The sequence below is a fragment of the Marmota flaviventris genome, chromosome 5 (genome assembly GCF_047511675.1).
Source record: "Marmota flaviventris isolate mMarFla1 chromosome 5, mMarFla1.hap1, whole genome shotgun sequence".
Taxonomy (NCBI): Eukaryota; Metazoa; Chordata; class Mammalia; order Rodentia; family Sciuridae; genus Marmota; species Marmota flaviventris.
Window position 1 is genome coordinate 63,328,038 of NC_092502.1, and position 22,297 is coordinate 63,350,334.

General features: G+C 36.6%; 1 protein-coding gene across 1 annotated transcript in view; it reads right to left on the reverse strand.

The window, feature by feature from the left end:
- Positions 1–2,766: 2,766 nt before the first annotated feature.
- Positions 2,767–22,297, reverse strand: part of Spink5 (serine peptidase inhibitor Kazal type 5) — an 88,359-nt gene continuing 68,828 nt past the window's right edge. The window contains exons 24-34 of the mRNA XM_071611855.1: positions 18,365–18,437; positions 17,372–17,499; positions 17,135–17,213; positions 14,509–14,636; positions 13,425–13,503; positions 12,725–12,814; positions 12,484–12,611; positions 11,560–11,659; positions 8,874–9,004; positions 6,202–6,289; positions 2,767–3,107 (exon numbers count right to left, since the gene is read on the reverse strand). Coding sequence (XP_071467956.1) covers positions 3,099–3,107; positions 6,202–6,289; positions 8,874–9,004; positions 11,560–11,659; positions 12,484–12,611; positions 12,725–12,814; positions 13,425–13,503; positions 14,509–14,636; positions 17,135–17,213; positions 17,372–17,499; positions 18,365–18,437 — 1,033 coding nt within the window. The 3' untranslated portion in view covers positions 2,767–3,098. The remainder of the gene's footprint in view (positions 3,108–6,201; positions 6,290–8,873; positions 9,005–11,559; positions 11,660–12,483; positions 12,612–12,724; positions 12,815–13,424; positions 13,504–14,508; positions 14,637–17,134; positions 17,214–17,371; positions 17,500–18,364; positions 18,438–22,297) is intronic.

Genomic DNA, 22,297 nt, shown 5'->3' on the forward strand with positions numbered 1-22,297 from the left:
TTTTGCAGCATTTAGAATTTCAGATTTTTGTATTAGCAATGCTCAATCTACATATTTTTATTAAAATAGAGTTGGATTTTTTTACATAATATAAATACATTTATTTGCATTTATGTATACAATACCAGCATTTGTTACAGCATCCTCTGGAGGGGAGGAATCTTTTGTTCTCACATGGTGAAAGACAGATGGTCAAGCAAGTCAAATGCTATGGAAAGACTCTTTCACAAGGGCTTTAATCCCATTCACAAATGGAGCCTTTATGAAGGCTCTATACTTGCTATGGTTGAGATATGGTGTCCCCCAAAAGCTGATCATCATGTGAGCAAGAAAGATTAGAGGAGAGATGATTAAGAGAACTTTAACCTAATGAATGCATTAATCCACTGATAGGGATCAACTGGATGGTAACTATAGGCAGGTAGGGAGGTGGGTCACTAGAAACATGCTTTGGAGGTTTATAATTTGTGCTTGGTGAGCAGAGCTCTTTTTGCTTCCTGATTGCCATATCCTGAACTGTGTTCCTCCACCATGCCCTTCTGCCATGATGTAACTCAAGAAGTAACTCCAGTACTTTAATCAGAGGAATGGAGTTGACTATCTATGGACTGACACCTTCTCTGAAACTGTTAGAAGTGAATAAACTTTTTCTCCTCTTAAAAATACAAAAGCATTGAATAGTTGTGACAGAGAATATATATTCTATAAAAATCAAAATATTTTCTAACTGGCTCCTTACAGATAAAGTTTGCCAATCCATATTCTACATAGGTCCTCTCCTTGGGTGTTTCTGAAGATTTGAGAAAGATAGGAAGACTCCAGGAGAGTTCATCATATGAGAAAATAAAGAGATTGAAACGGATAGATCTCTGAAAAATCCATATTCTGAAAAAGAGTCTAAAGTATCAATTATCCTTTGTCATATCCTAGAATTTAGAATTTTAGGGCTAGTTTGTGAAGCTTTAGGGATATAGGTCTGCTTTTCATTTTCCTTCCAATCAGGATGTAACTCAAGAAGTAACACCAAAAGTAGTTTCGTTGACATTTCATGCAGCTAATTTTTGTTGTGATCATTTTGACATAGATGGCATTTTCATGTATCTCTAGTTTAGTGTATCTAAAAAGAAATCAACTTGAGGACTCTTTCAAATCCAAAATAATGTGTTCAGCACATTCACACTTTTAACCTTGATCTTGAGCCTCACCCTCCCTTGAATTTTATTTTCCTTTGTTCCCACCCTGTTCCTGATCTCTTTATCTCCACCTTGCTCCCATAACCCTATGGTCCTTGGAACTCTGCCCTCCCTGTGTCTCATTCTATTCCAGACCCCACTGCCTCCACTCCACTCTGTCTCTCACCACATTCTTTTGTGGGGACCCAGGATGATTGACCTGGGTTGGTTAATTCTTGAGGGCAGAATATTAAAGTTTTGTACATATTACATAAGAAGGATAAGAGAAATGAAAAGGGTTTCTTGTTTAGATATCAATAACATATGAAATGACATGACAAAACATCAGCTCCTCAACAAAAACCTTATTAGTCATGAATAGTTCCTAGATTTCCTAGATATGAACAGGAAGGGGATGCAGCCTCCTATGCCATAGAATCTTTAAACCAAATCTTGGAATTGTGAAAGAAAACAGTTCCAACATTGTATTCTCACTTTTTTCTGAAATAACCCCATATTTTTCATACTTGAAAAATGATTAATAGTCCATAGGGAAAAAATAAACCAACATAGGGATTGATGGATTTTCATTCAGTTACAAAAGATAAAGATCACAGAATCCTGTTATAATTGGCCTAGTGGATGGAGGTTTCACTTTTTAAAAGAGCAAAGGAAAATATACAAAATTAACTCTCCAAATCCAAATAGGTTAGTAACACCAGGCACAGTTCGGAGGCTGAGAATGCCTTGGGCCATGAAGGGTTCTCTCAAGTTTTCTTCCTCTGGAATGTGTTCAGCACCAGCCCAAAATCTTCAGGTGAACCAGGCCCGGAGGTAGACCATGAAACAGATTCTGAGAATGAGTTTCAGCACAGAGGCAGGAGTCCACACATCATTTCATTCCACCAATACCTAATCTTTGGTTCCTCCTTTCCTCATTTCCCATGCCTGTTAGCTTCAGCCCTTGGACTGTGGTTGGTCCAAATAGAGATGTACTTAACGTGTCAAATTCACACCTATACCAAAGACTTTGCAAGTTAAAGAGTTTATGTTAGTTACATTAAGAGCTTTGGTATATGGGACTACATAAAATACATTATTTAAAATTAAATTTATTCATTTCTTTTGTAGCTCTAGAAAATTTGAAAGCATGAATATGGCTTGTACTGTTTTATTGGAGATTGCTACTCTGGGGACTTGCACATATGGGTAATCATTTCCTTAGTCTTTCCCAGATTATGGGTACAAAGCACCCATATATGGAATTGTCAAGAGGTAACATGGCTGGGTATGAGAAATTATTCATTAGTTCGCTAGTTCACTGGATGGCTTTACGTAACTGAGAGATAGTTATGCTCTTCATGAAAATGTAGGAGCCAAATAGGAGAACTGGTATTGTAGTAGGCAGCTTTATATACTGCTGGATGCATAGGGGTCCACACTGCCTTCTCCCTACCGAGGCACTCCTTCCCAACTATGACAGCAACTTGAACATAAAGAAAATGAGTAGTCTGTCTACCAGTGAGTTTATTAGCAAGACAAAAGGGTAGAGTTTATCCAGCTTCTGTAAAAAATTTTTTTAAAAAAGGTTCCTTTTATCTTAGGCAGTGACAAAGAAATCCCCCAAAGGGTGTTCTGCGGAGTCTACTTTTATTAAACAGGCAGTTGGACAGACAACACTGTGATCAGGGCATTTCAGAGCACAGACCAGGTGGGGATTTCTGTGTGCTCTAAGACCACAGTGTCTAGGAGGAAAGAGATGGAAAAAGACTGAAAATCAGTGGGTCCAGTCCCAACAACTCTGCATTGTTTTCTATAGTAAATAAGAAGAACTCTGAAGCATTCTTTATATATACAGATGATGAAGGTAGGAGGTTCAGAATTTAGGGCATATTTTTTCCCTCATTGCATCCACCAATCCTTGAATCATTTGTCCTGGAAGAGAAGATGGGAAGGTCAGATGATAGAAGTCAGGGACACTGCAGAGAACTGAACTGTACACAGCTGTACTTTAATCAGAGATTCCTGCACTCTGCTAAGAATTAACAATTTATAGTTCTTTTCACATTTTATCCAGTGTTTTCCTATGAATATCGTTTGAGCTCCTAGCATGTTTGAACTCCTGTTGAGGTAGATAATACAGAAATGAATATAGCTTAACTCTGCTCTTGATTACATGTGACCTTCGTGATGATAAAAAAGGTAGGTGTCATTAACACTATTTCATAGTTGAGGAAATTGGGCTTCAGATCTTAGTGGCTTACTAAATTCTCAGATTAGGTCATGTTGAATCCAATGCCTGTGATATTAATGCTCTTCTATTACAGTTTGTTTTGCACCTTTAGAATAGAATCAGCTATACTCCTTTCCTGGCTTACCTGTTTTCAAACACTGTTGAACTCAAAATTTAAAACATTAATCAAAATTTAAAAAAAAATTAAAAGGGGGTGAAGGCCTAAGACTGTCCTTCTTGGTAACTGCATGTCATCAGCTACTACCATCATGGCAAGAGCAGTTAAGTCATTACAAACTTAACTATTTATTTCAGTACCTACACATCAGCTTAACAAGATTTTCTTTGGTTTGAAAGGGACAAGCTGTGGTCTTGTCAAATCTTTGATAATATGTCATAATGTTGAGAATAGTTATTTATTCATCTCACAAAATTATATTTGTATTTTCCTTTATGTGGGAACTTTTGGGTCCAGCTGCCATAGATGGGTCATGGTCCAACAGTGCTCAGATGACTACCATGGCTGTATATTCCCTGATGGTTGGAACCTATTGCCTGATATAGCAAATCTGAAATAAGATCTTCTTTACAGTGACTGTTTTTCAGAATCTCCTGATGACTAAGGAATCATGACAGGGAATGGATTATGAAGTCAGAAGACACACACTTGACTCAAGATTTGCACTGAGTAACTTGGATAAATGGCAGAGTTTCTCCCAGGTTGGTTTTCTATAAGACGGGGAAGGTGACAATTCCTGCTCTAATCATAAGAATGGTATGAAGATGCAAAAGGGAAAATGTATTTGCAACTCTAAAGAGCTACGTAAATCTTAGTAGTTTCTGTATAATAGAAATCACAACTTAGATAGTAAGCAAATGTATGAGTTTCAGGATCCTCAACCTACTTTTTGAGAAAGTTGCCACTGCCTGGCATCATTTCATTCTTGGGATGCCAGACTCTCTTGGAGGATCTTCCACCCAGCAGTAAAGCTCAGGCAATAGGTTCTAACCTATATCTAACCCAGAATATACCACCATAATAACCAGCAGTGCAATACTGAGCCATGCCCATCTGTACCACCTGTACCCAAGATCACTCTAAACCACACAGAGGGAGATGAAACTGCACCCATATCCAGGAAACCTTCTGGTACAGAAATTTGTTTCACAAAAGAACACTATAAAAATTTTCCTGTCATTAATAACACCAGCTGTGGAACTCTAGTGGAAAGGAAATACCCAGAAATTAAAGGAAACAACTACTCTCCAAAGCCCTGGGTGCTGACCCCCTGACAAGATTCTTCATTATTTGAAAAATATATATATATCTTATAAGTGTAACCTTAAGGCAAGCTCCTCCTGAAGTAGTTTTTGTCAAGTCACCCACACAGGATGCTTGTTACAGGGAGGTGTGGTCTATCTGGCTGGAATAAAGATTATTTCCACCTCTTCTTTCTAAGATATATGCGAAGAGGTATGTTTGTGAGGAAGGAGAACAGTATATTCTGTCAATAAAATAGGATCAAAAATTTATATATGGAATAGATCAGAAAATAACATAGGAACTAGCCTTGTCTTTTATGGATGTCTAAAGATCCAACATAGATAATTGCCTGTCAAGTTACATGAGAAAGAAATAGAGGTTTCCTGGTTCTTGGTCTACTCTATTCTGCCTTCCCACTGCTATTGTGAGACCAGAAATACCTGATCACACTCCTAGTATTCCCAATTTCCCACATCAAGGCAATAAGGACTCATTTAGTGTTGCTTTCAAATCTAGCAGAATATTTTTAATTCCATTATTGCTAAAGCTTTTTGTGGCAGTGGCATGAAGTAAAGTCCATTGAAAAATAATAAAGTTGTTAAATATAGTTTATTAAGATATTTTCATTTTGTTTGATGCAAATATTAAGTATAGTCACATTAAAATGTAATTAGTCGAATTATTTATTTATTTACATTAACTAGGCACTATGCCAGGGTCTTTTTCTAAATTTATACTTGGGACTATCTCTAAATTTATACTCTGGTCTTAGGTATAATAATGACAGTGATCATCATAATAAAAGTTGTTATTTGTGTTTTAGATGCTGTTCCATGTGTTTTAAAGACAGTGCTTAGTGATTATTTTCAATAGTTCATTGAGATCTTTAGCTTACCGTATTTATGTGATTCACCAAAGGTATCATGCATGAAAAACATTAAAAACTTTCATTTGTGCCCATATTTATCTTCTAACTAAGTGTTTTCTCTTATTTGAAAATTTTTTTCCAGGTTATAAATCATTTTTCCTGGGGAAGAAACTTCTCAAATAAAGTTACCAGGGAGATCAAAGACAGTTATATGTGTTAAAATATCCTTGCAGGGATTTAAATGAAATGGGTCAATGTTCAAGGCTTGGGAAAATTAAATGCAGTGTAATATGAGAGGATATGAGCATTACATAGAAATGGCTGCAATCCAGCTCTGACCCTACCCCTATTCTCTGCTTCATCTTTTTCATGTGGATTATAGAGAATAAAAATTATCCTGCAAACCGTAATGTTAGATTGGAGACATTGCTCATAAAAATCTATTAACAAGTCAAGTAATGAGTCTAAAATGTAAACTGGTGTTATTATTCCTACATATTTCAATCATTACTTAATTATCTTCACAGTAAAAATATGACCAATTCTGGGGTTACCAGACGTAGTGTCACTTCTCTGGCCTGAGAAATTTCCATCACCCAGAACAAGAGGACAGAGGCAGACCAGCTGCTTCTAACACTCTGAGCAGGAAGTCCCGAGTACTCACAGATGCCTGTGCATCCACAGGGGCTTCTGGGATGCTGCTTTCCCCACACTTCCCTTCACTACGTATGTGTATATTCATTTGACGCATCCTAAAACAGAACAGAAGAAGATTCAAGAATCCTACATGATATATAAATAAGGATCAACGTAAGTAAAACTGAACATCAAAAACTGGAGTTAGAAGGGCCTGGGATCAAAACGCAACCATTCTCCAGGGTTCATCCTCTAGGTTCAGTCTCTCTTGCTCCAGATATCCTCTAGCCCTGAACCTACACTGTCACATTTCATCCACTAATACTCATAGAATTTCAGAATGTTGGATATCATCTACTCCACAGGTCATGATTTTGTAGATGGGAATATCAGATCCCAGAGAGAAGGCTGACTAAATTTATGTAATATGACTTGGGCCACAGAAAATATAACAAAGACACCATCAAACAGTCTGTACCTCATCATTTGAAATAATCTTAAAGAGTAGGAATTATAGTGCCTATCACTCAAGAAATATTATGAATCAAACATGGACTTGTTTGCCTCTAGGGTTGGAAACTGGTTGTCTAACAAGAAAGGGCACTTTGTCTTTGGATAGAATTTATGTTGAAATTTCTCCCCTACAACTTCTCTAACATCAGTGAAAAAAAATGGCCCCTCTTGTCTGGGATAACCTGAGTCTTCTCTTCTCTATAATATATATTCCCAGATTCTTTTGCTAAACAATACATCCTGAGGCATGCTTTATTAATATTTTCATCATGTAAGTTTCTGACTCTAAATCTCCCTTGAATAGAGGATCAATTTTTATGGGCCTATACAGTTAATACAAAGTTTGATGAAATTATATAGATGATTTAATTCCTGATACTTGTAATGAAAAGGAATTGGAGGATTTCTGGACTGGGTGTACAGTATACACAACAACTTATCTCCTAGACGATAATATTCACTGCTTAAACAAGGCTTATTAACTCTAAATTCTGTAGGGTTCATAAATGGTTTATAAGTCACCCATAAGCCCATAGATGTTATGCATACAAGTCTCTCAAGTTACATCATTATTTTTCTATTCTTAAAAGCAGTAACTTTTTTATATTACCAAAGGAATCCTTGCTTCCACAAAGTTTTATTGAGCTACTGCTTTGGATATAACTGGAGTACAGTGAATAAATAATTAAAAAAACTATTTAGACCCAAATCAACAAGGCTAAGATGTTGTCTAATGTATTTCCTGGCTTTGTGACTTTTAATGAATTACCTGAACTCTCTAAACCTCTCTGAACAAAGATGCCAATACCCCTCCATAGCAGGTTATAGGGACTCCTTGACTGAATGTGAAGGTATTCTATCTACCATATCTTACATACATATAGTTCCTAGAACACATAAGCACTTATATGCATAATTTATGTTTTTAAGTATGTGACCTGGGGATGTTTTTTTTTCTTTTATGAGTTATTTTATTCAAAATAGAATAAATGCCAATTCAGATATTTTCTAGGTTTGAAAACCAGGATATCAAGGAGTTTCTTCCTTATATCCTGGACCTTGTTTGCAGTGTTGAAAGAAGGCCCGAGTAGTAATTGAACTGCAGTGTAAGTCTAGGGTGGCGTGGGATGGAAAAGCCAAACTCCATCACCATAGTTTCATTGAAAACTGGTCTACTGGAACAAAGTTAAAACCAATAGTAAAAGCAATAAAATAGATTCCTTAAAATAAAAATATTTTCACATCTAATAGTAATTCTAAATAACCTGTGGAGTCAGCTGCTTAGAGAACTGTCTCCACTTTTTTAATGAAGATATCAAAGGAATGATGAGGCAATTTGGATTGCACAGACAGTAATAAATTAGAATTAACCTAGACATCAGTATGCCATTTGCTCTGGGATTCCTTTTTTTTTTTTTTGGTTCTGGTAATTGAACCCAAGGGCATTTAACCACATTCCAGCCTATTTATTTATTTATTTATATTTTGAGACAGGATCTCACTACGCTTCTTTGGTCCTCCCTAAGTTGTTGAGGCTGGCCTTGAACTTGAGATCCTCCTGCCTCAGCCTCCTGAGCCACTGGGATTACAGGTGAGCATGACACCTGGCAAGTTTTGCACTGTCTTTTGTATGGAACCACTTCCTTCAATAAGAAGGTTCACAGAAGGTGGGAAGTCAGTGACTCTCTTATAGCCATAGGACTTGTTTAGACATCATAGGTGAGGCTGACTCTACACAGCAGTGGTTCTCCACGCTTTCCTTAGCCATGTGCAGGACGGATGATGTCCATGCTCCCATGAGTATACATGAGCTTATAGAGAAGCTCTGTAATGGCTGTAGCCAAACCCCTGTTTGTGTTCTCTTCTACTCAGTAAAGAATATAACAATATACGTAAGCAATTTTATCAAAGAAATAGCAGTGAATCCTTTCTATTACATATAAGAAAGATGTGGAATTTTGAATTTTTTAACTGTTATGATTTATAAATGACTAAAATATTCCCCAACAGGGCTGGAGATATAGCTCAGTTGCTTGCACAAGGCCCTGAGTTCTATTCCCCAGCACCACACACACACACACACACACACACACACACCCCAACATGATATGATATCAGTACACTAGTGTAGGTCAACACTATCGCTGGGCTGCTCTGGGAGTTTTGAGGTGCATCCTGCATACTTACAGGTTTTCATGACAGAGCATACAAGGGTTGTTATATGTTTGTCCATCATCACCACAGATAGGCTGTAAATCCTTTGGGCAAAGAAAACCCATCCTTGGCAGCACTCGGTACTGTTTGCACATCTCGGAATCCTGAACAAACAAAGCATAAAGCAGACTTACTTAACAGCATTCAAAGAAAAGGACGGGTTTGGGAGCACATCCTGGTTTCCTTAATCACATCTGGGTAAATGATTAGGAACAGGACAGTGATACAAACTACATATTTATTTCACACCATATTAGACAGACTTAACCTCCTGGATTTGGCTTTTTTTAAGTATAAAAGACGACTTTCTAAACAAAGGAACCAAGGAGAACAAAACAATAAGAGCATAAATCCCATGAAGTACCAGGCATGGTAAGCTGTGCATGCCTAGGAAGAAAATTAGGATGTTAATCACACAAAAAATAACATCCACTTTTTAAAGGAAGGTGCTGTTAATGTACATCCTAGAAGGAAAAAAAAAAAAAAAAACTCATAGCTAAATACTAGTTAATTGCATAGGTTTTTGAGACCTAGCTCTGCCACTAAGTAGAGAAGCAATTTACCTAGATTTTTTGAGCCTTAATTTCCTCACCTGAATAACAATAATAGTAGCTCTTACATTATTGATTTTGGAATTATATCAAGTAATGTATTTGAATGCATGCGTAATACAGAGTCTATTGCATTCCAAAAGCTCAGTAAATGTTAGTTATCAGTACATTTTCCATGGTAATCATTGTATTTTCAACATAGAAGAAACATGTTTTTATAGTCTTTTGGAAGTATGAGTTGAACAATACTTAATATGATAGCAAAAACAACAAAAATAATTTGATTATTCAGAAAAAAAAAGTAAGACCAAAAGAAAAAGAATTAAAGGAGGGTGAACAGATTTGAAAACAAATAGGATGACAGAAGACAAATTTGATGGTGATTATAAATGTTACAAGACAGAAATGTCAAGCAGGAAGAACATGAAGGTCCTATTATCATTTATAAGAAATATACTTTAAGTATGAGGGAATTGGCAGGTTTAAAGTACAAGAATGAGTCTTAAATCACTCATGACTGAAAGTCATGATACAATTTAGAAATGATTTAGAGTAAAGGACAGCAAAAATATAAACTATCCAGGGGCTGGGATTGTGGCTCAGCAGTAGAGCGCTCCCCTAGCATGGGTGGGACCTGGGTTCGATTCTCAGCACCACATAAAAATAAAGGCATTGTGTTGTGTCCATCTACACCTAAAAATAATAAATATTTAATATATATATACATATATATATATATATATATATATATATATATATATATATAAACTATCCAATCTCAGCAATTTAAGCAGTGGTTTGAGAGAAATTTAAAATTTATACAGATTGAAAAATAAGAAAGTTTTAAAATCAATTATGAAAACTACTATCTCAAGAATCCAGCAGATGATGGGCAAATTAAGTTCAAAGAAACCAGAAGGGAAAAAAGGAGAAAGTAATGAAATAAAGAGAACAAAGCCAAAAGCTAGCTTCTAGAAGAGATTAATAGATTGATTAATAGAGTGATATCTACCTGTGAAGTCAATGAAAAAGGCAGAAAAATACACATCACCATTCTTAAAAATAAAAAGACATATCAACTACAGATATTAAAAGGATAACATGGAAACATTGTGAATAACTATATGCCAATGAAATTGACAACTTAGAACAAATCAATAAATTTATTGGAAACTACACTCTGAAACAAACACAAAGAAGAAATTAAAAATGCAATGGTATTATAACCGTTGATACTCTAAGGGATTTGGGCAGCAACTACTTGTTCTTTTGTTTTGATAAATAATTCAAACGTCTAAATAAACTGCTTTAGACTGTAGTGAGTTCCATATTAATATAAATATTCAGGGAGATTTCAGACAGGAACTTCTAGGAATCTTGGCAAATCTGGACTGAACTAGTTAAGTCCGTTGTATTTTCAGGTTACTGTAGCTGCAATGATTGGTATCAGGATAAAGCCCCACAAAAGAAGCAAAAGACAGAAGCAACAAAGGCAGGATGCTTCTTTTCTTAGTACATTGACTCTGAACAAATTCTCTTGACTCCACTTTTAAAGTGGAGCCAGAATCCCACCACCTCTGAGGAGCTCTACCCTCCATGGTGGTAAAAGCCAGCATAACTTTTTCATGAATTACTGCAGTCTCTCATGGATTATCTGGCTTCTGCCCTTGCCTCCCTGTAATGTCTTTCCAGAATGATTTGCTGTGTGTTCTTGGCTATTAGGAAGGGATTGGGCTGGAGGAGGCAAATGAGTGGAAGCTGAGTGATGGACCTTTCTGACCTGCAGATATTAGAAAATTAAGGCATCCTACTACATGTTTAACTACACATTGAATTAGTCCCACCCAATTCTTAAAATTTCAGAATGTTCCCAATGCAATCATGGCTAATAATCTCAAAGAGCAGAAAGATGCACTGATGAGTAATCCCAGAGATGTCACCAAGCATGAACTGCATCTAGTCCTCTAAGCAAAGCTCTCTCTTGGGGCTGCACCCAATCAGCCTCCCCAGACCCTGCTAGCAAATGGGAATTATGCAAAAGGAGCAGCTGTAGTGAAAATGCAAGTGAATTAAATTCTTGAATAGGTTTTCAAAATAGTCATTCTTACCAGAGAAGAATTGGGTGAACCTGGGCTTTTTTCCTCTTCGGAAGCTCTAATGTGGAATGACATTTTACGAAGTTTTACCTTTTCAAAAGTTTCTTTTTGACTGAGCAAGGGAAGAAAATATCATCATCATCATCATTATCATCATTATTATTATTATTTAAAGTAATAATCACAAGGGGAATGTGAATGGGATGTCTAGTGGGAAGTTGGGCAATCTTGGTAAAATATTATGGAACCCAGAACATTAGAGAGCAACCAGGAAAAACCATCTAGAAAAGTATGCAACAGGGAGTTGGTGTAGAGCTCTTATCACTTCATAGATGTGTGACCTTAGACAAGTGGCCTAGAGTCTTTGAGTCTCAATTTCCTAGAATATAGAGAGTACAGTGTTGGTAGTTCCTACTTCAAAAAACATACTCTGTGAAAGTTAAATAAATATTGTTATTCTTATCTTAGTGTTTTTCATAACTATTGATTGTCACCATCATCAACTTGTACATTGGTCTCAAAATTTGTTTGATCATTAAGACAATTTAGAAACTCTTTCTAAAACACAAATTCTTTAGCTCTAGAAATTTTGATTTAATAAATTTTTAAGTATAAAAATCTGCTGAATCCAATAGAGTTGTAGAACAAAGATTTGGAATGATCCCTTTTAACTATGATGCTGAAAGCAGGCGGAAAAAATGTAAGTGGTACAGAAAGTATCATGGTAAGAACTTACACCTGGGTTTCCTGTCAGCAAGTTCAACCACTCCTTCTACTCTTTCTACCAAGCTGCGTATTCTCACGTTAAGGGCAAGGATTCTAAAGACTTATTTGAAGGACTCCGTGGCTCCATGAGCACACACAGTTATTCAATGAACTGTTTCTAAAAATGCAGCTCCCCTGCTTCTACAGCCAGAGCAGAATCTTCTTACTCACAAGACAGCTCTGCACTTGTGGCACTTGTTTCTGTAGAACTTTCCGTCTTCGCCTCGCACGGGGTCATGCTCTCGGGTACAGATGAGCTCTCCATTCCTCAAGTGTTTCCGAAACTCACTGCACTCATCCTGGAAGATGAGAGAGGGGAGGTTAACAGGGCCTTTTCCTTTTTTTGCTAGGGGGCTTTAGGAAGCAAAGGTGGCTTTAGGTAGTCCTCAGCTGGCTCTGGGCTCAGACTCACTGCTCTGATCCCGGCAACCGAGGCCAAGGTACTCCCAGACTGTCTAAACTTTGCATCCTCTGCTTCATTCTGAACCTCTCTGCACTGGTCCTGGAAATGTAGGGAAACATAAAACAGTACTTGATACGCCTTCCTTCTTGCCCTTGCCCTTTCATCCACTGTTCCCCATTTCCACATTAGATGTGCTGTTAGCTCCAGGAGAATCCCACCAGAATGCAACTCTACAAATGTGATTATCACTGTTAAAGGACTGAATGGAGGTTCTTCTTTGCAGTCTTGAAAAGCAAAATAGAAAAGGCAGCATGGTGTATGCACACTATTGATTCATTGATGCTGAGAAAATCATCTGGAGAAAACAGAAAAAAAGACATCAAGGAGAGAAACTAACCAGAAGACTTAAGATTAGTTTAACTTGCCTGTATTATTCAAACCAATGACTACCAACTACTGGAATCTTCATTTCTCCTAAAGCAGAAAGACTAAAGCAATAATTGACACATGCTCTAGGAAAATTATCCACAAAATCAAGAAAAGCATCAGACCCCCAAAGTCTCATTATGACCCAGAGTGATAACAGTGGCAAAATCAATGATTTTTTACATAAAATATTAGTATCTTTGTTATCCCAAGACTGCAGAAGAAGGCAAGATTCTAAAGGTGAAAGGCGGAAGAGTTATTTTGGTATCTTTTAAGAAACAACCTTTGCATCATTTGAAGGCTTGTTTGAAGGCTTGGAACTTGATTCTTCATCATTTTTTCTTTCACTGGCTTCTCGCTCACTGCAGAAGGAAAAAGAAAAATAGGATGTGTGTGTGTGTGTGTGTGTGTGTGTGTGTTTTAAGGCTTGTTAATGAATTGTCTTTAGACAAGTAATCTTGACAATTCTTTTTTAGGGGGTACTGAAAATTGAATCCAAGGGCACTCAATCACTGAGCCATGTCACCCATTGTTTTTAATTTTTATTTTGAGACAGGGTCTCATTAAGTTGCTTAGTGTCTCACTGAGTTGCTCAAACTGACCTCGAACTTGTGATCCTCCTGCCTCAGCCTCCCGAGTCACTAGGCATGCACCACCAGGCTGCCTAATCTTGCCAATTCTAAACATTAGCAAATCTAACACTATTTCCTCATACTGAAAAAATGCCTGGTCTGTTCTGGGGGTTGGAGTTTTCATATCATATCTGTGGCAATCAATGCTCTCAAGTTTCATTGTTTAACTTACGATACTGTCATATAGAATGACAGAATCCTAAAAGGCCATTACTTTATTTTCTCTTAATAGAATACATTTATTCTCTCATCTACAGAGGTGTTTCCTTTCCCACTTTCACCTCTCCAGGTGTATTATATCTAAACTCTTCATTGTGATTGTTCTTTACATAGTGATAGTGATTTGAAGTTTAGAAACGTTTTAAAAAATGCTCTCACTTTGAATCCCCACAACAACTGTATTGGGTATTCGTTGTATTTCACTCACAGAGAGAAGAGACTGAGGCTCTGCAAAGTGAGCTGGCTTGTCCCAGGTTACTTACTAAACCCCATTTTGAAAGGCCATGGATTTTGTCATTAGACTATAGCTATTTTCCTACCACAGGGACTTCACATAGGATTATGCTTCTTATCATTGAAATTAAAAAAAAAAAAATCTTAGTGTTTTGGAAACTAACTGTTCTCTTCAGAATTGAAGATCTATTTATCTTTAATGTGTGAAGCCAAGGGCTCTTAGATTTTAAAGTAATAGGCATAATATAACAAATGCACAGATAAATAAGCCTCTTCACTTACAAGACACTCAGACACATGGCACACTTGTTGACATGCATCTTGCCATCTGGGCCTCGAACAGGGTTATTTTCTCTGGTGCAGACAAGCTTTCCATCTTTCTGCTTGCTCCGGAATTCATAACACAGATCCTGTCGACAAGGAGGGGGTGGAGGAGGAAAGATGATGTTACTATAATAGGCTAATCTTTGAAGCCTGAAAACATGATTGGTTGGTTAGATATGAATTCATAACACTTGAAGTGGGAAAAAAGAAAAAATGAGATTTCTGAGATGAAATGTGTTTTAAAGGTATTCTATCCAATCTCTGTCTAAATAGTTTGAATCCTGTCCACAGAATCTCTCCCAATAACTGTCTGACCCTAGTGGAATTTCACTACTGCTTGGAGAAAACATTCTATTTTTACATAGTCTCTTGAGATGCTGACCACTAAATCTGTTTCTGCAACTGTAGTCATTACTATATACATTAAAAAGTCTAATTCGACAGCCCTGGAATGAATGGAAAACACTCCTGTGGCTACAGACATGTAAATGTTCAGCTTTGTTCCTCAATACAATTTTTTAAACCCCCCCCCCCACTTTTTTTTTTTTTTTTTAATCACATGTCAGGCATTTGTTACGTGCTCTAATAGGTTTCCTGTCGTAGTCATAGAAATCCATAAGATAAATATTCATTATCCCCATTTTCAGATGAGAAAAATATCAATCAGCAATATTAAGTAGTTAACATCAAAGTTAGAGTTTTGACCAGGAATCTTATGACAACTAGGCTTTTCTTTTTACTGCTTTGCTTTTACATGCAAGATAAAAATCCTGTCTACTTCTTAAAAATAAAAATAGAGCTGAGTGTTTTTTCCCTCCCAGTTTGGAACCTAGGACCTGACACATAGTAGGCAAGTGCTCTACCACTGAACCACACATCCAAACTGACTTTTTTGTTGGTTGAAAATAAGGACATCAAAAAGAAGCCAATATAACTGAGTCCATAGAACCTGGCATTTTTTTTAAAGCTTTGGAGATGTGTAGAAGTCACTTGAACTTCCTTTAACTTCAAAGAGGCAAAGTAGAGATACGAAAACATCTTAAAAAATACTGCTAAATGCCTAGAGATCATAGTGTTTTTTTTTTCTTTAAATTGTGATATTCATAAACAATTCCAGGACTTCTTTTGTTGTAGTTGTTGTTGTTTTAATGTGCAGGGATCAAACCCGGCCTCACATATGCCATGCAAGCCCTCTACCACTGAGCCATGTCTCCCACCTTCCAGGCCTGCTTTAATCTGCTACATGAAGAAGTGAAGAAGAAGAAGAAGAAGAAGAAGAAGAAGAAGAAGAAGAAGAAGAAGAAGAAGAAGAAGAAGAAGAAGAAGAAGAAGAGGAGGAGGAGGAGGAGGAGGAGGAGGAGGAGGAGGAGGAGGGGGAGGGGGAGGGGGAGGGGGAGGGGGAGGGGGAGGGGGAGGGGGAGGGGGAGGGGGAGGGGGAGGGGGAGGAGGAGGAGAGGAAGGAAGGAAGGAAGGAAGGAAGGAAGGAAGGAAGAAATGAAGGGGCAGGAAAGATCTCTGGAATTTGAAATTGAATACCTGATAAATATATTAAATGTCTCACAACCATCATTTTTAGAAGTAACTAGAATCATATTCTTTTCTAGGTGCCCAGAGTACCACAAACATTCATCTTAGTACCCATCTGCCTGTAGTGCAACTCTTGCTTTAAGGGTTTAGTCCCTTCTGTTTAATATTTATGTGTAGTCACTGTCTCTTGAATTTTTCTCAGTTGTAAAATTTAAACAACCCACATCATACATATTAGGGATTTCTAAATAGGATAATTTTTACTTACAGATGAACCAGAGTTGCCTTTTGACACATACATGAAATCTTAATTTTAAATACAAATACACACACACACAGTTATTTTTTGGTGTGAAATTTCTAAAATATTACAAACATGAAAATTGACCAAAATTTTACAGGAAATCCAGGTCAGATCATCTGAAATTGTATAATAAATTGTATTCTCAAAGCCTTTCATCACTAAAATGCACAATAGATATTGCCCAAATATTTTATAGTAATTATGATTACTATTAATGTTTCATTTTGTTTAGTCCAGTACAGTGAACTGATGAAAAGTTGCCTCACTACTTGGAAAACCTGCTTAGGAAAATTTTACTATTTTGTTTTTCTATTTGGAATCTCTGGACAGATTAGAAGGATGACCCTATGTAATGTTCTATAGGGTGAACACTATTTATAAAGCCAAAATCAACTCTAGGTGGCACTGAAATGCCAGCTAAAGAATTTATCTTCTGGAACTCTAATTTTGATACTTGCTTTCTTATTTGTAATTTTTGGTACCTGTTTATTTGTTTGTTTTAAAACTTTAGAAGTGAAATTCCCTGAATGTATGATCACAATAATTTAAGAACTGTCACTTGCCCTACAAATGTGTGCATCAGAGCTGATCCTGGGGCTCTGGAGAGCAGGCTGTTTCTTTGTAAGAAGGAGCCTCGTCTTTCACGCTTACTGGAATGACGGGGAAATTCTGCCCTCCACAAACACTCTTCAGATGAATTCATGAACAGCAAAGCAACCTAGTGTAGGCATTAGTGTGTCTAGCATGCATCACCTCCTTGTTGTTGTTCTTTTCCCCTGTATTTTTCTTTTCTTCATCTTCTTTCTTTTTTTTCTCAGCTGCTTCCTTTTCCCTGAAGGAAAGGAGGAAAAGAAACATTTCAACCAAAGTGAATAAACCCCTCATCAATGACAAGATCTGCTTCTAAAACAATTTCTCCTTTCTCACATTGTTGAGAAATTGCACTTTCCTGACTTGCAGACAAGACCCCTTTTTTTGGTAGGTACTCACAGCCTCTCCTTACACATGGCACATTTATTGCCATGTGTCTTGCCATCAGGACCCCGGACGGGGTCGCTCTCTCGAGTGCAGATGAGTTGTCCATTTTTTAGTTGGCTTCTAAACTCATCACATACATCCTGAAAAGAAGGAAACATTATGTCAGAAGTGCTGTTTTCACATAGTATTGACTGGATTTGACAATCAGATTGCATCCAAGAGCAAGGCAGCCAGTTAATCTTGCTTTGCTTGATACAATTATGGCTCATAAAAATGTCTGTGTCCCAATTTCTGGAACCTGCAAAAATGCTGCTTTACATGTCAAGGGCGGGGGGTTGTATTGAATATAGAATTAGATCTGGCATTTATGTTTGAAATGGGGAGGTTGTCAGACTGGATCAAATGTAAATACAAAGGTTCTTATCCATGAAAGAGGGAAACAAGAAAGTCAGTGTCACAATGATAGAGCATAATAGAGACTTGGCAGGCCCTGGCTCGCTTTGAAGACAAGCAGGTTGCCTCCAAAAGTTAAAGAAGGCAAAGAATCAGAACTTTCTCTGGAGTTTCCACAAAGGAACACAACTTTACTGATGTGCTGGTTTCAGTGAGACCATTTAGAATTTCTAAAATCCAGAAATTTAAGATAATAAGGTTGTATTGTTATATGCTACTGTTTAGAGTGATTTGTTATAATAGCAATTAAAAAAGAACTATACTTGTTAAAACTCATTTTCTCTAAAATAAAGTTTAAAGGTTTTACAAGCTGCTGAGACAATTGAATAAACTATGATTTATTAATTGTAATGATTAATAAATCATTAGACTGGAAGGTTCCCATTTGACATTAAATTGCCAAATTTGCAAATTGCCAATAATATTCTTGTTTTAACATTGGTTCCTGACCTTCAAAGGACAAGATGTTGGTTGACCATATTCACAACCCCTTTCTATGTCTATGAGGACTTAGAGAAAGACAGTTCTGTCAAAACCTAGTTAATGACTCACCTTTCCTGACTCTGATCCAGTCTCATTTGATCTGATGCCAGAATTCTTTTCTTTTTCCTCTACTTCTTTTTGCCTGAGAGAAAAAAGTGTCAAAAAGTGTCACCTTAGCAGCACGTACTCAGGGGTGATGGTTTACATAGCCTGAACCTCCTCTAGAGCAACTCCCTCTGCCCCTCATAGAGGAGGACAGTCCACTGAGTTACTGACCTTAGAGCAGTTGACCTTCATCACAAGGTACATCAACTCCCAATTACAGTCTCCTATGTTTGTGTACAGATTTATCTTACTTTAAATTTCATTCTGTTGATCATATTCTCAGAACAATACAGAGCTTGACACTCAATCTATTACTCCTTGGTGTTAGCCCTTTCCTCAGGTCCTTGGTCTTTCAGTATAAGCAATGGTTTCTACTGCTGCATCAACTCCCCATTCCACTTCCTTAACTTTGAAGTCAACCCATTAAATCATCATTTCTCAAAGTGTGGAACCCAAAATAGAAATAAGAGTAATATGAAAAGCATCTGAGGATCACATTCTGTTTTATATCTTATCTTTCTCATTGTTATGGGTTAGATGTGAGGTGTCCCCCAAATGCTCATGTGTGAGACAATGCAAGAAGGCTTAGGGGTGAAATGATTGGGTTATAAAAGCCTTAACCCAATCAGTGAGTTAACCCTCCAATAGGGATTAAGTGGGTGGTAACTGAAGGCAGGTAGGGTATGGCTGGAGGGGTGGGTCCTCAGGGGCATGTCTTTGGGGTATATATTTTGTATCTGGTAAGTGGAGTCTCTCTGCTTCACAGTGGCCATGTCTGAAGCTACTTCTTTGAGTCACACTGTTCTGCCCTGATGTTGAGCCTCACTTTGAGCCCCAAGGAGTGGAGTTGGCCCTCTATTGTTGAGCCCCCACAAAAGCCTCTTCTTCCTCTAATTGTTCTTGTCAGTCTTTCAGTCACAGCAGTGAAATAGTTGACTAAAACACTCACAAATGATTTATGCCAGTGGTCTATAAGTTTTTACATGCATTAAGAATTACCTGAGAGATTGTTCAATTTTTTTTTCTTTTTCAAAATTTTTTTATTTGTTTTAATCAGTTATATATAACAGTAGAATGCATTTATGCACTTTGATATATCCCATACATAGATGGGATATAATTTCTCATTTTTCTGAGTGTACATGTTGCAGAATCATATTGGTCATGTAATCACTTATGTACACACAGTAATAATGTCTGTTTCATTCTACTATCTTTACTATCCCCACATCCCCTCAAGAAGGTTTAGAGGTGAAATTGGTGTTAGCCCTTTCCTCAGGTCTCCTCCCCTCCCCTCCCATCACTTCTCTGTACCTAATCTAAGATAATTCTATTCTTCCCTAGTGCCCCCTGCCTTATTGTGAATTAGCATCTGTATATAAGAGAAAATATTTTGGCTTTGGTTTTCTGGGATTGGCGTATTTCACTTAGCATGATATTCTCCAACTCCAACCATTTACTGGTAAATTCCATAATTTTACTCTTCTTTAAAGCTGACTACTATTCCATTGAGTATACATACCACATTTTCTTTATCCATTCATCTATTGAGTGAGATGAAATCTTAGAGTAGTTTTGATTTGCATTTCTCTGATTGCTAGAGATGTTGAACACTTTTTCATATATTTGTTATCCGTTGTATTTCTCTTCTGTTGGTTCTATAGTCTAGCTATTGTGAATTGAGCTTCTAGAAACATTGATGTGGTTGTGTCACTGTAGTATGATTATTTTAAGTCCTTTTGGTATAAACCACGGAGTAGGATAGCTGGGTCAAATGGTGGTTCCATTCCCAATTTTCTGAGGAATCTCCATACTGTTTTCCATAGTGATTGCTCCAATTTGCAGTCCCACTAGCAATTTATGAGTGTACCTTTTTCACCACATCCTCACCAACATTTATTGTTGCCTGTATTCTTGATGATTGCCATTCTTTTTGACAGGAGTGAGATGAAATCTTAGAGTAGTTTGATTTGCATTTCTCTAATTGCTAGAAATGTTGAACTCTTTTTCATATATTTGTTGATCAATTGTAAAGTGTCTGTTCAGTTTCTTAGCCCTTTTATTGATTGGGTTATTTGTTTTTTTGGTGTTAAGTTTTTTGAGTTCTTTATATATCCTAGAGATTAATGCTTTATCAGAGGTGCATGTGGTAAAGATTTTCTCTCAATCAGTAGGCTCTCTCATCACATCATTAATTGTTTCCTTTGCTGAGAAGAAGCTTTTTAATTTGAATCCATTCCATTTATCGATTCTTGATTTTAATTCTTGTGCTTTAGGGTAAGGAATTCAGATCCTTAGGCTGATGTGGTAAAGATTTGGGCCTATTTTTTCTTCTATTAGGTGCAGGGTCTCTGTTCTAGTGCCTAAGTCTTTGATCCACTTTGAGTTGATTTTTGTGCATGGTGAGAGATAGAAGTTTAATTTCATTTTGTTACATATGGAATTTCAGTTTTACCAGAACCATTTGTTGAATAGATTATCTTTTCTCCAGTGAATATTTTTAGTACCTGTTTCTAGTATAAGATAACTATATATATGTGGGTTTGTCTCTGTATCCTCTATTCTGTACCATTGGTCTACAAGTCTATTTTGGTACCAATTCCATGCTGTTTTTGTTACTATAGCTCTGCAGTATAGTATAAGATCTGGGATTGTGATGTCTCCTGTTTCACTTTTCTTGCTATGTATTGCTATAGCTATTCTGGGTCTCTTATTATTCCAAATAAATATCATAATTCCTTTTTCTATTTCTATGAAGAATGTCATTGGGATTTTAATAGGAATTGCACTAAATCTTTTGGTATTATGGCCATTTTGACAATATTAATTCTGCCAATCCAAGAGCATGGGAGATCTTCCAATCTTCTGAAGTTTTCTTCCATTTCTTTCTTGATTGTTCTGTAGTTTTCATTGTAGAAGTCTTTCACCTCCTTTGTTAGATTGATTCCCAGTTTTATTTATTTTTTTTTTGAGGCTAATGTGAATGAAGTGTTTTCCTAATTTCTCTTTCAGTGGATTCATCACTGATATATAGGAATGTATTTGATTTATGGGTGTTGATTTTATGTCCTGTTACATTGCTGAATTCATTTATTATTTCTAAAAGTTTTCTCATGGAATTTTTTTGGATCTTCTCGGTATTAAATCATGTCATCAGCAAATAGTGATAGTTTGAGTTCTTCTATACCTGCTTGTATCCTTTTAATTTCTTTCTTTTGTCTAATTGCTCTGGTGAGAGTTTCAAGGACAGTGTTGAATAGAAGTGATAAAAGAGGACATCCTTGTCTTGTTCCATTTTTTAGAGAGAATGCTTTCAATTTTTCTCCATTTAGAATGATGCTGGCTTTATTTGGCATATATAGATTTTACAATGTTTATCATGTTCCTACTATCCCTAGTTTTTCTGGTGTTTTGAACACAAAGTTTTGCTGTATATCGTCAAATGCTTTTTCTGCATCTATTGAGATAATCATGTGATTCTTGGTTTTAAGTCTATTAATTATATTTATTGATTTCCCTATGCTGAACCAACCCTGCATCGTGGTGCACTATCTTTTAAATATATTTTTGTATATGATTTGCTAAAATTTTATTGAGAATTTTTGTATCTTTGTTCATCAGGGATATTGGTCTAAAGTTTCTTCCCTCAATGTGTCTTTGTCTGGCTTTGATATCAGGGTGATATTAACCTCATATAATGAGTTTGGAAATATTCTAAATAATTCACAAATAAATTATGAATGGATAGTAGAAGAAATCAAGGATGAAATAAAGAAATTCTTAGAGTGCATTCATTAAAAGAATAAAAAGTCAACAAATAAATGACCTAACACTACATCTCAATGCCCTAGAAAAAGAAGAACAGGTCAACACCAAAAAGCAGTAGAAGACAGGAAA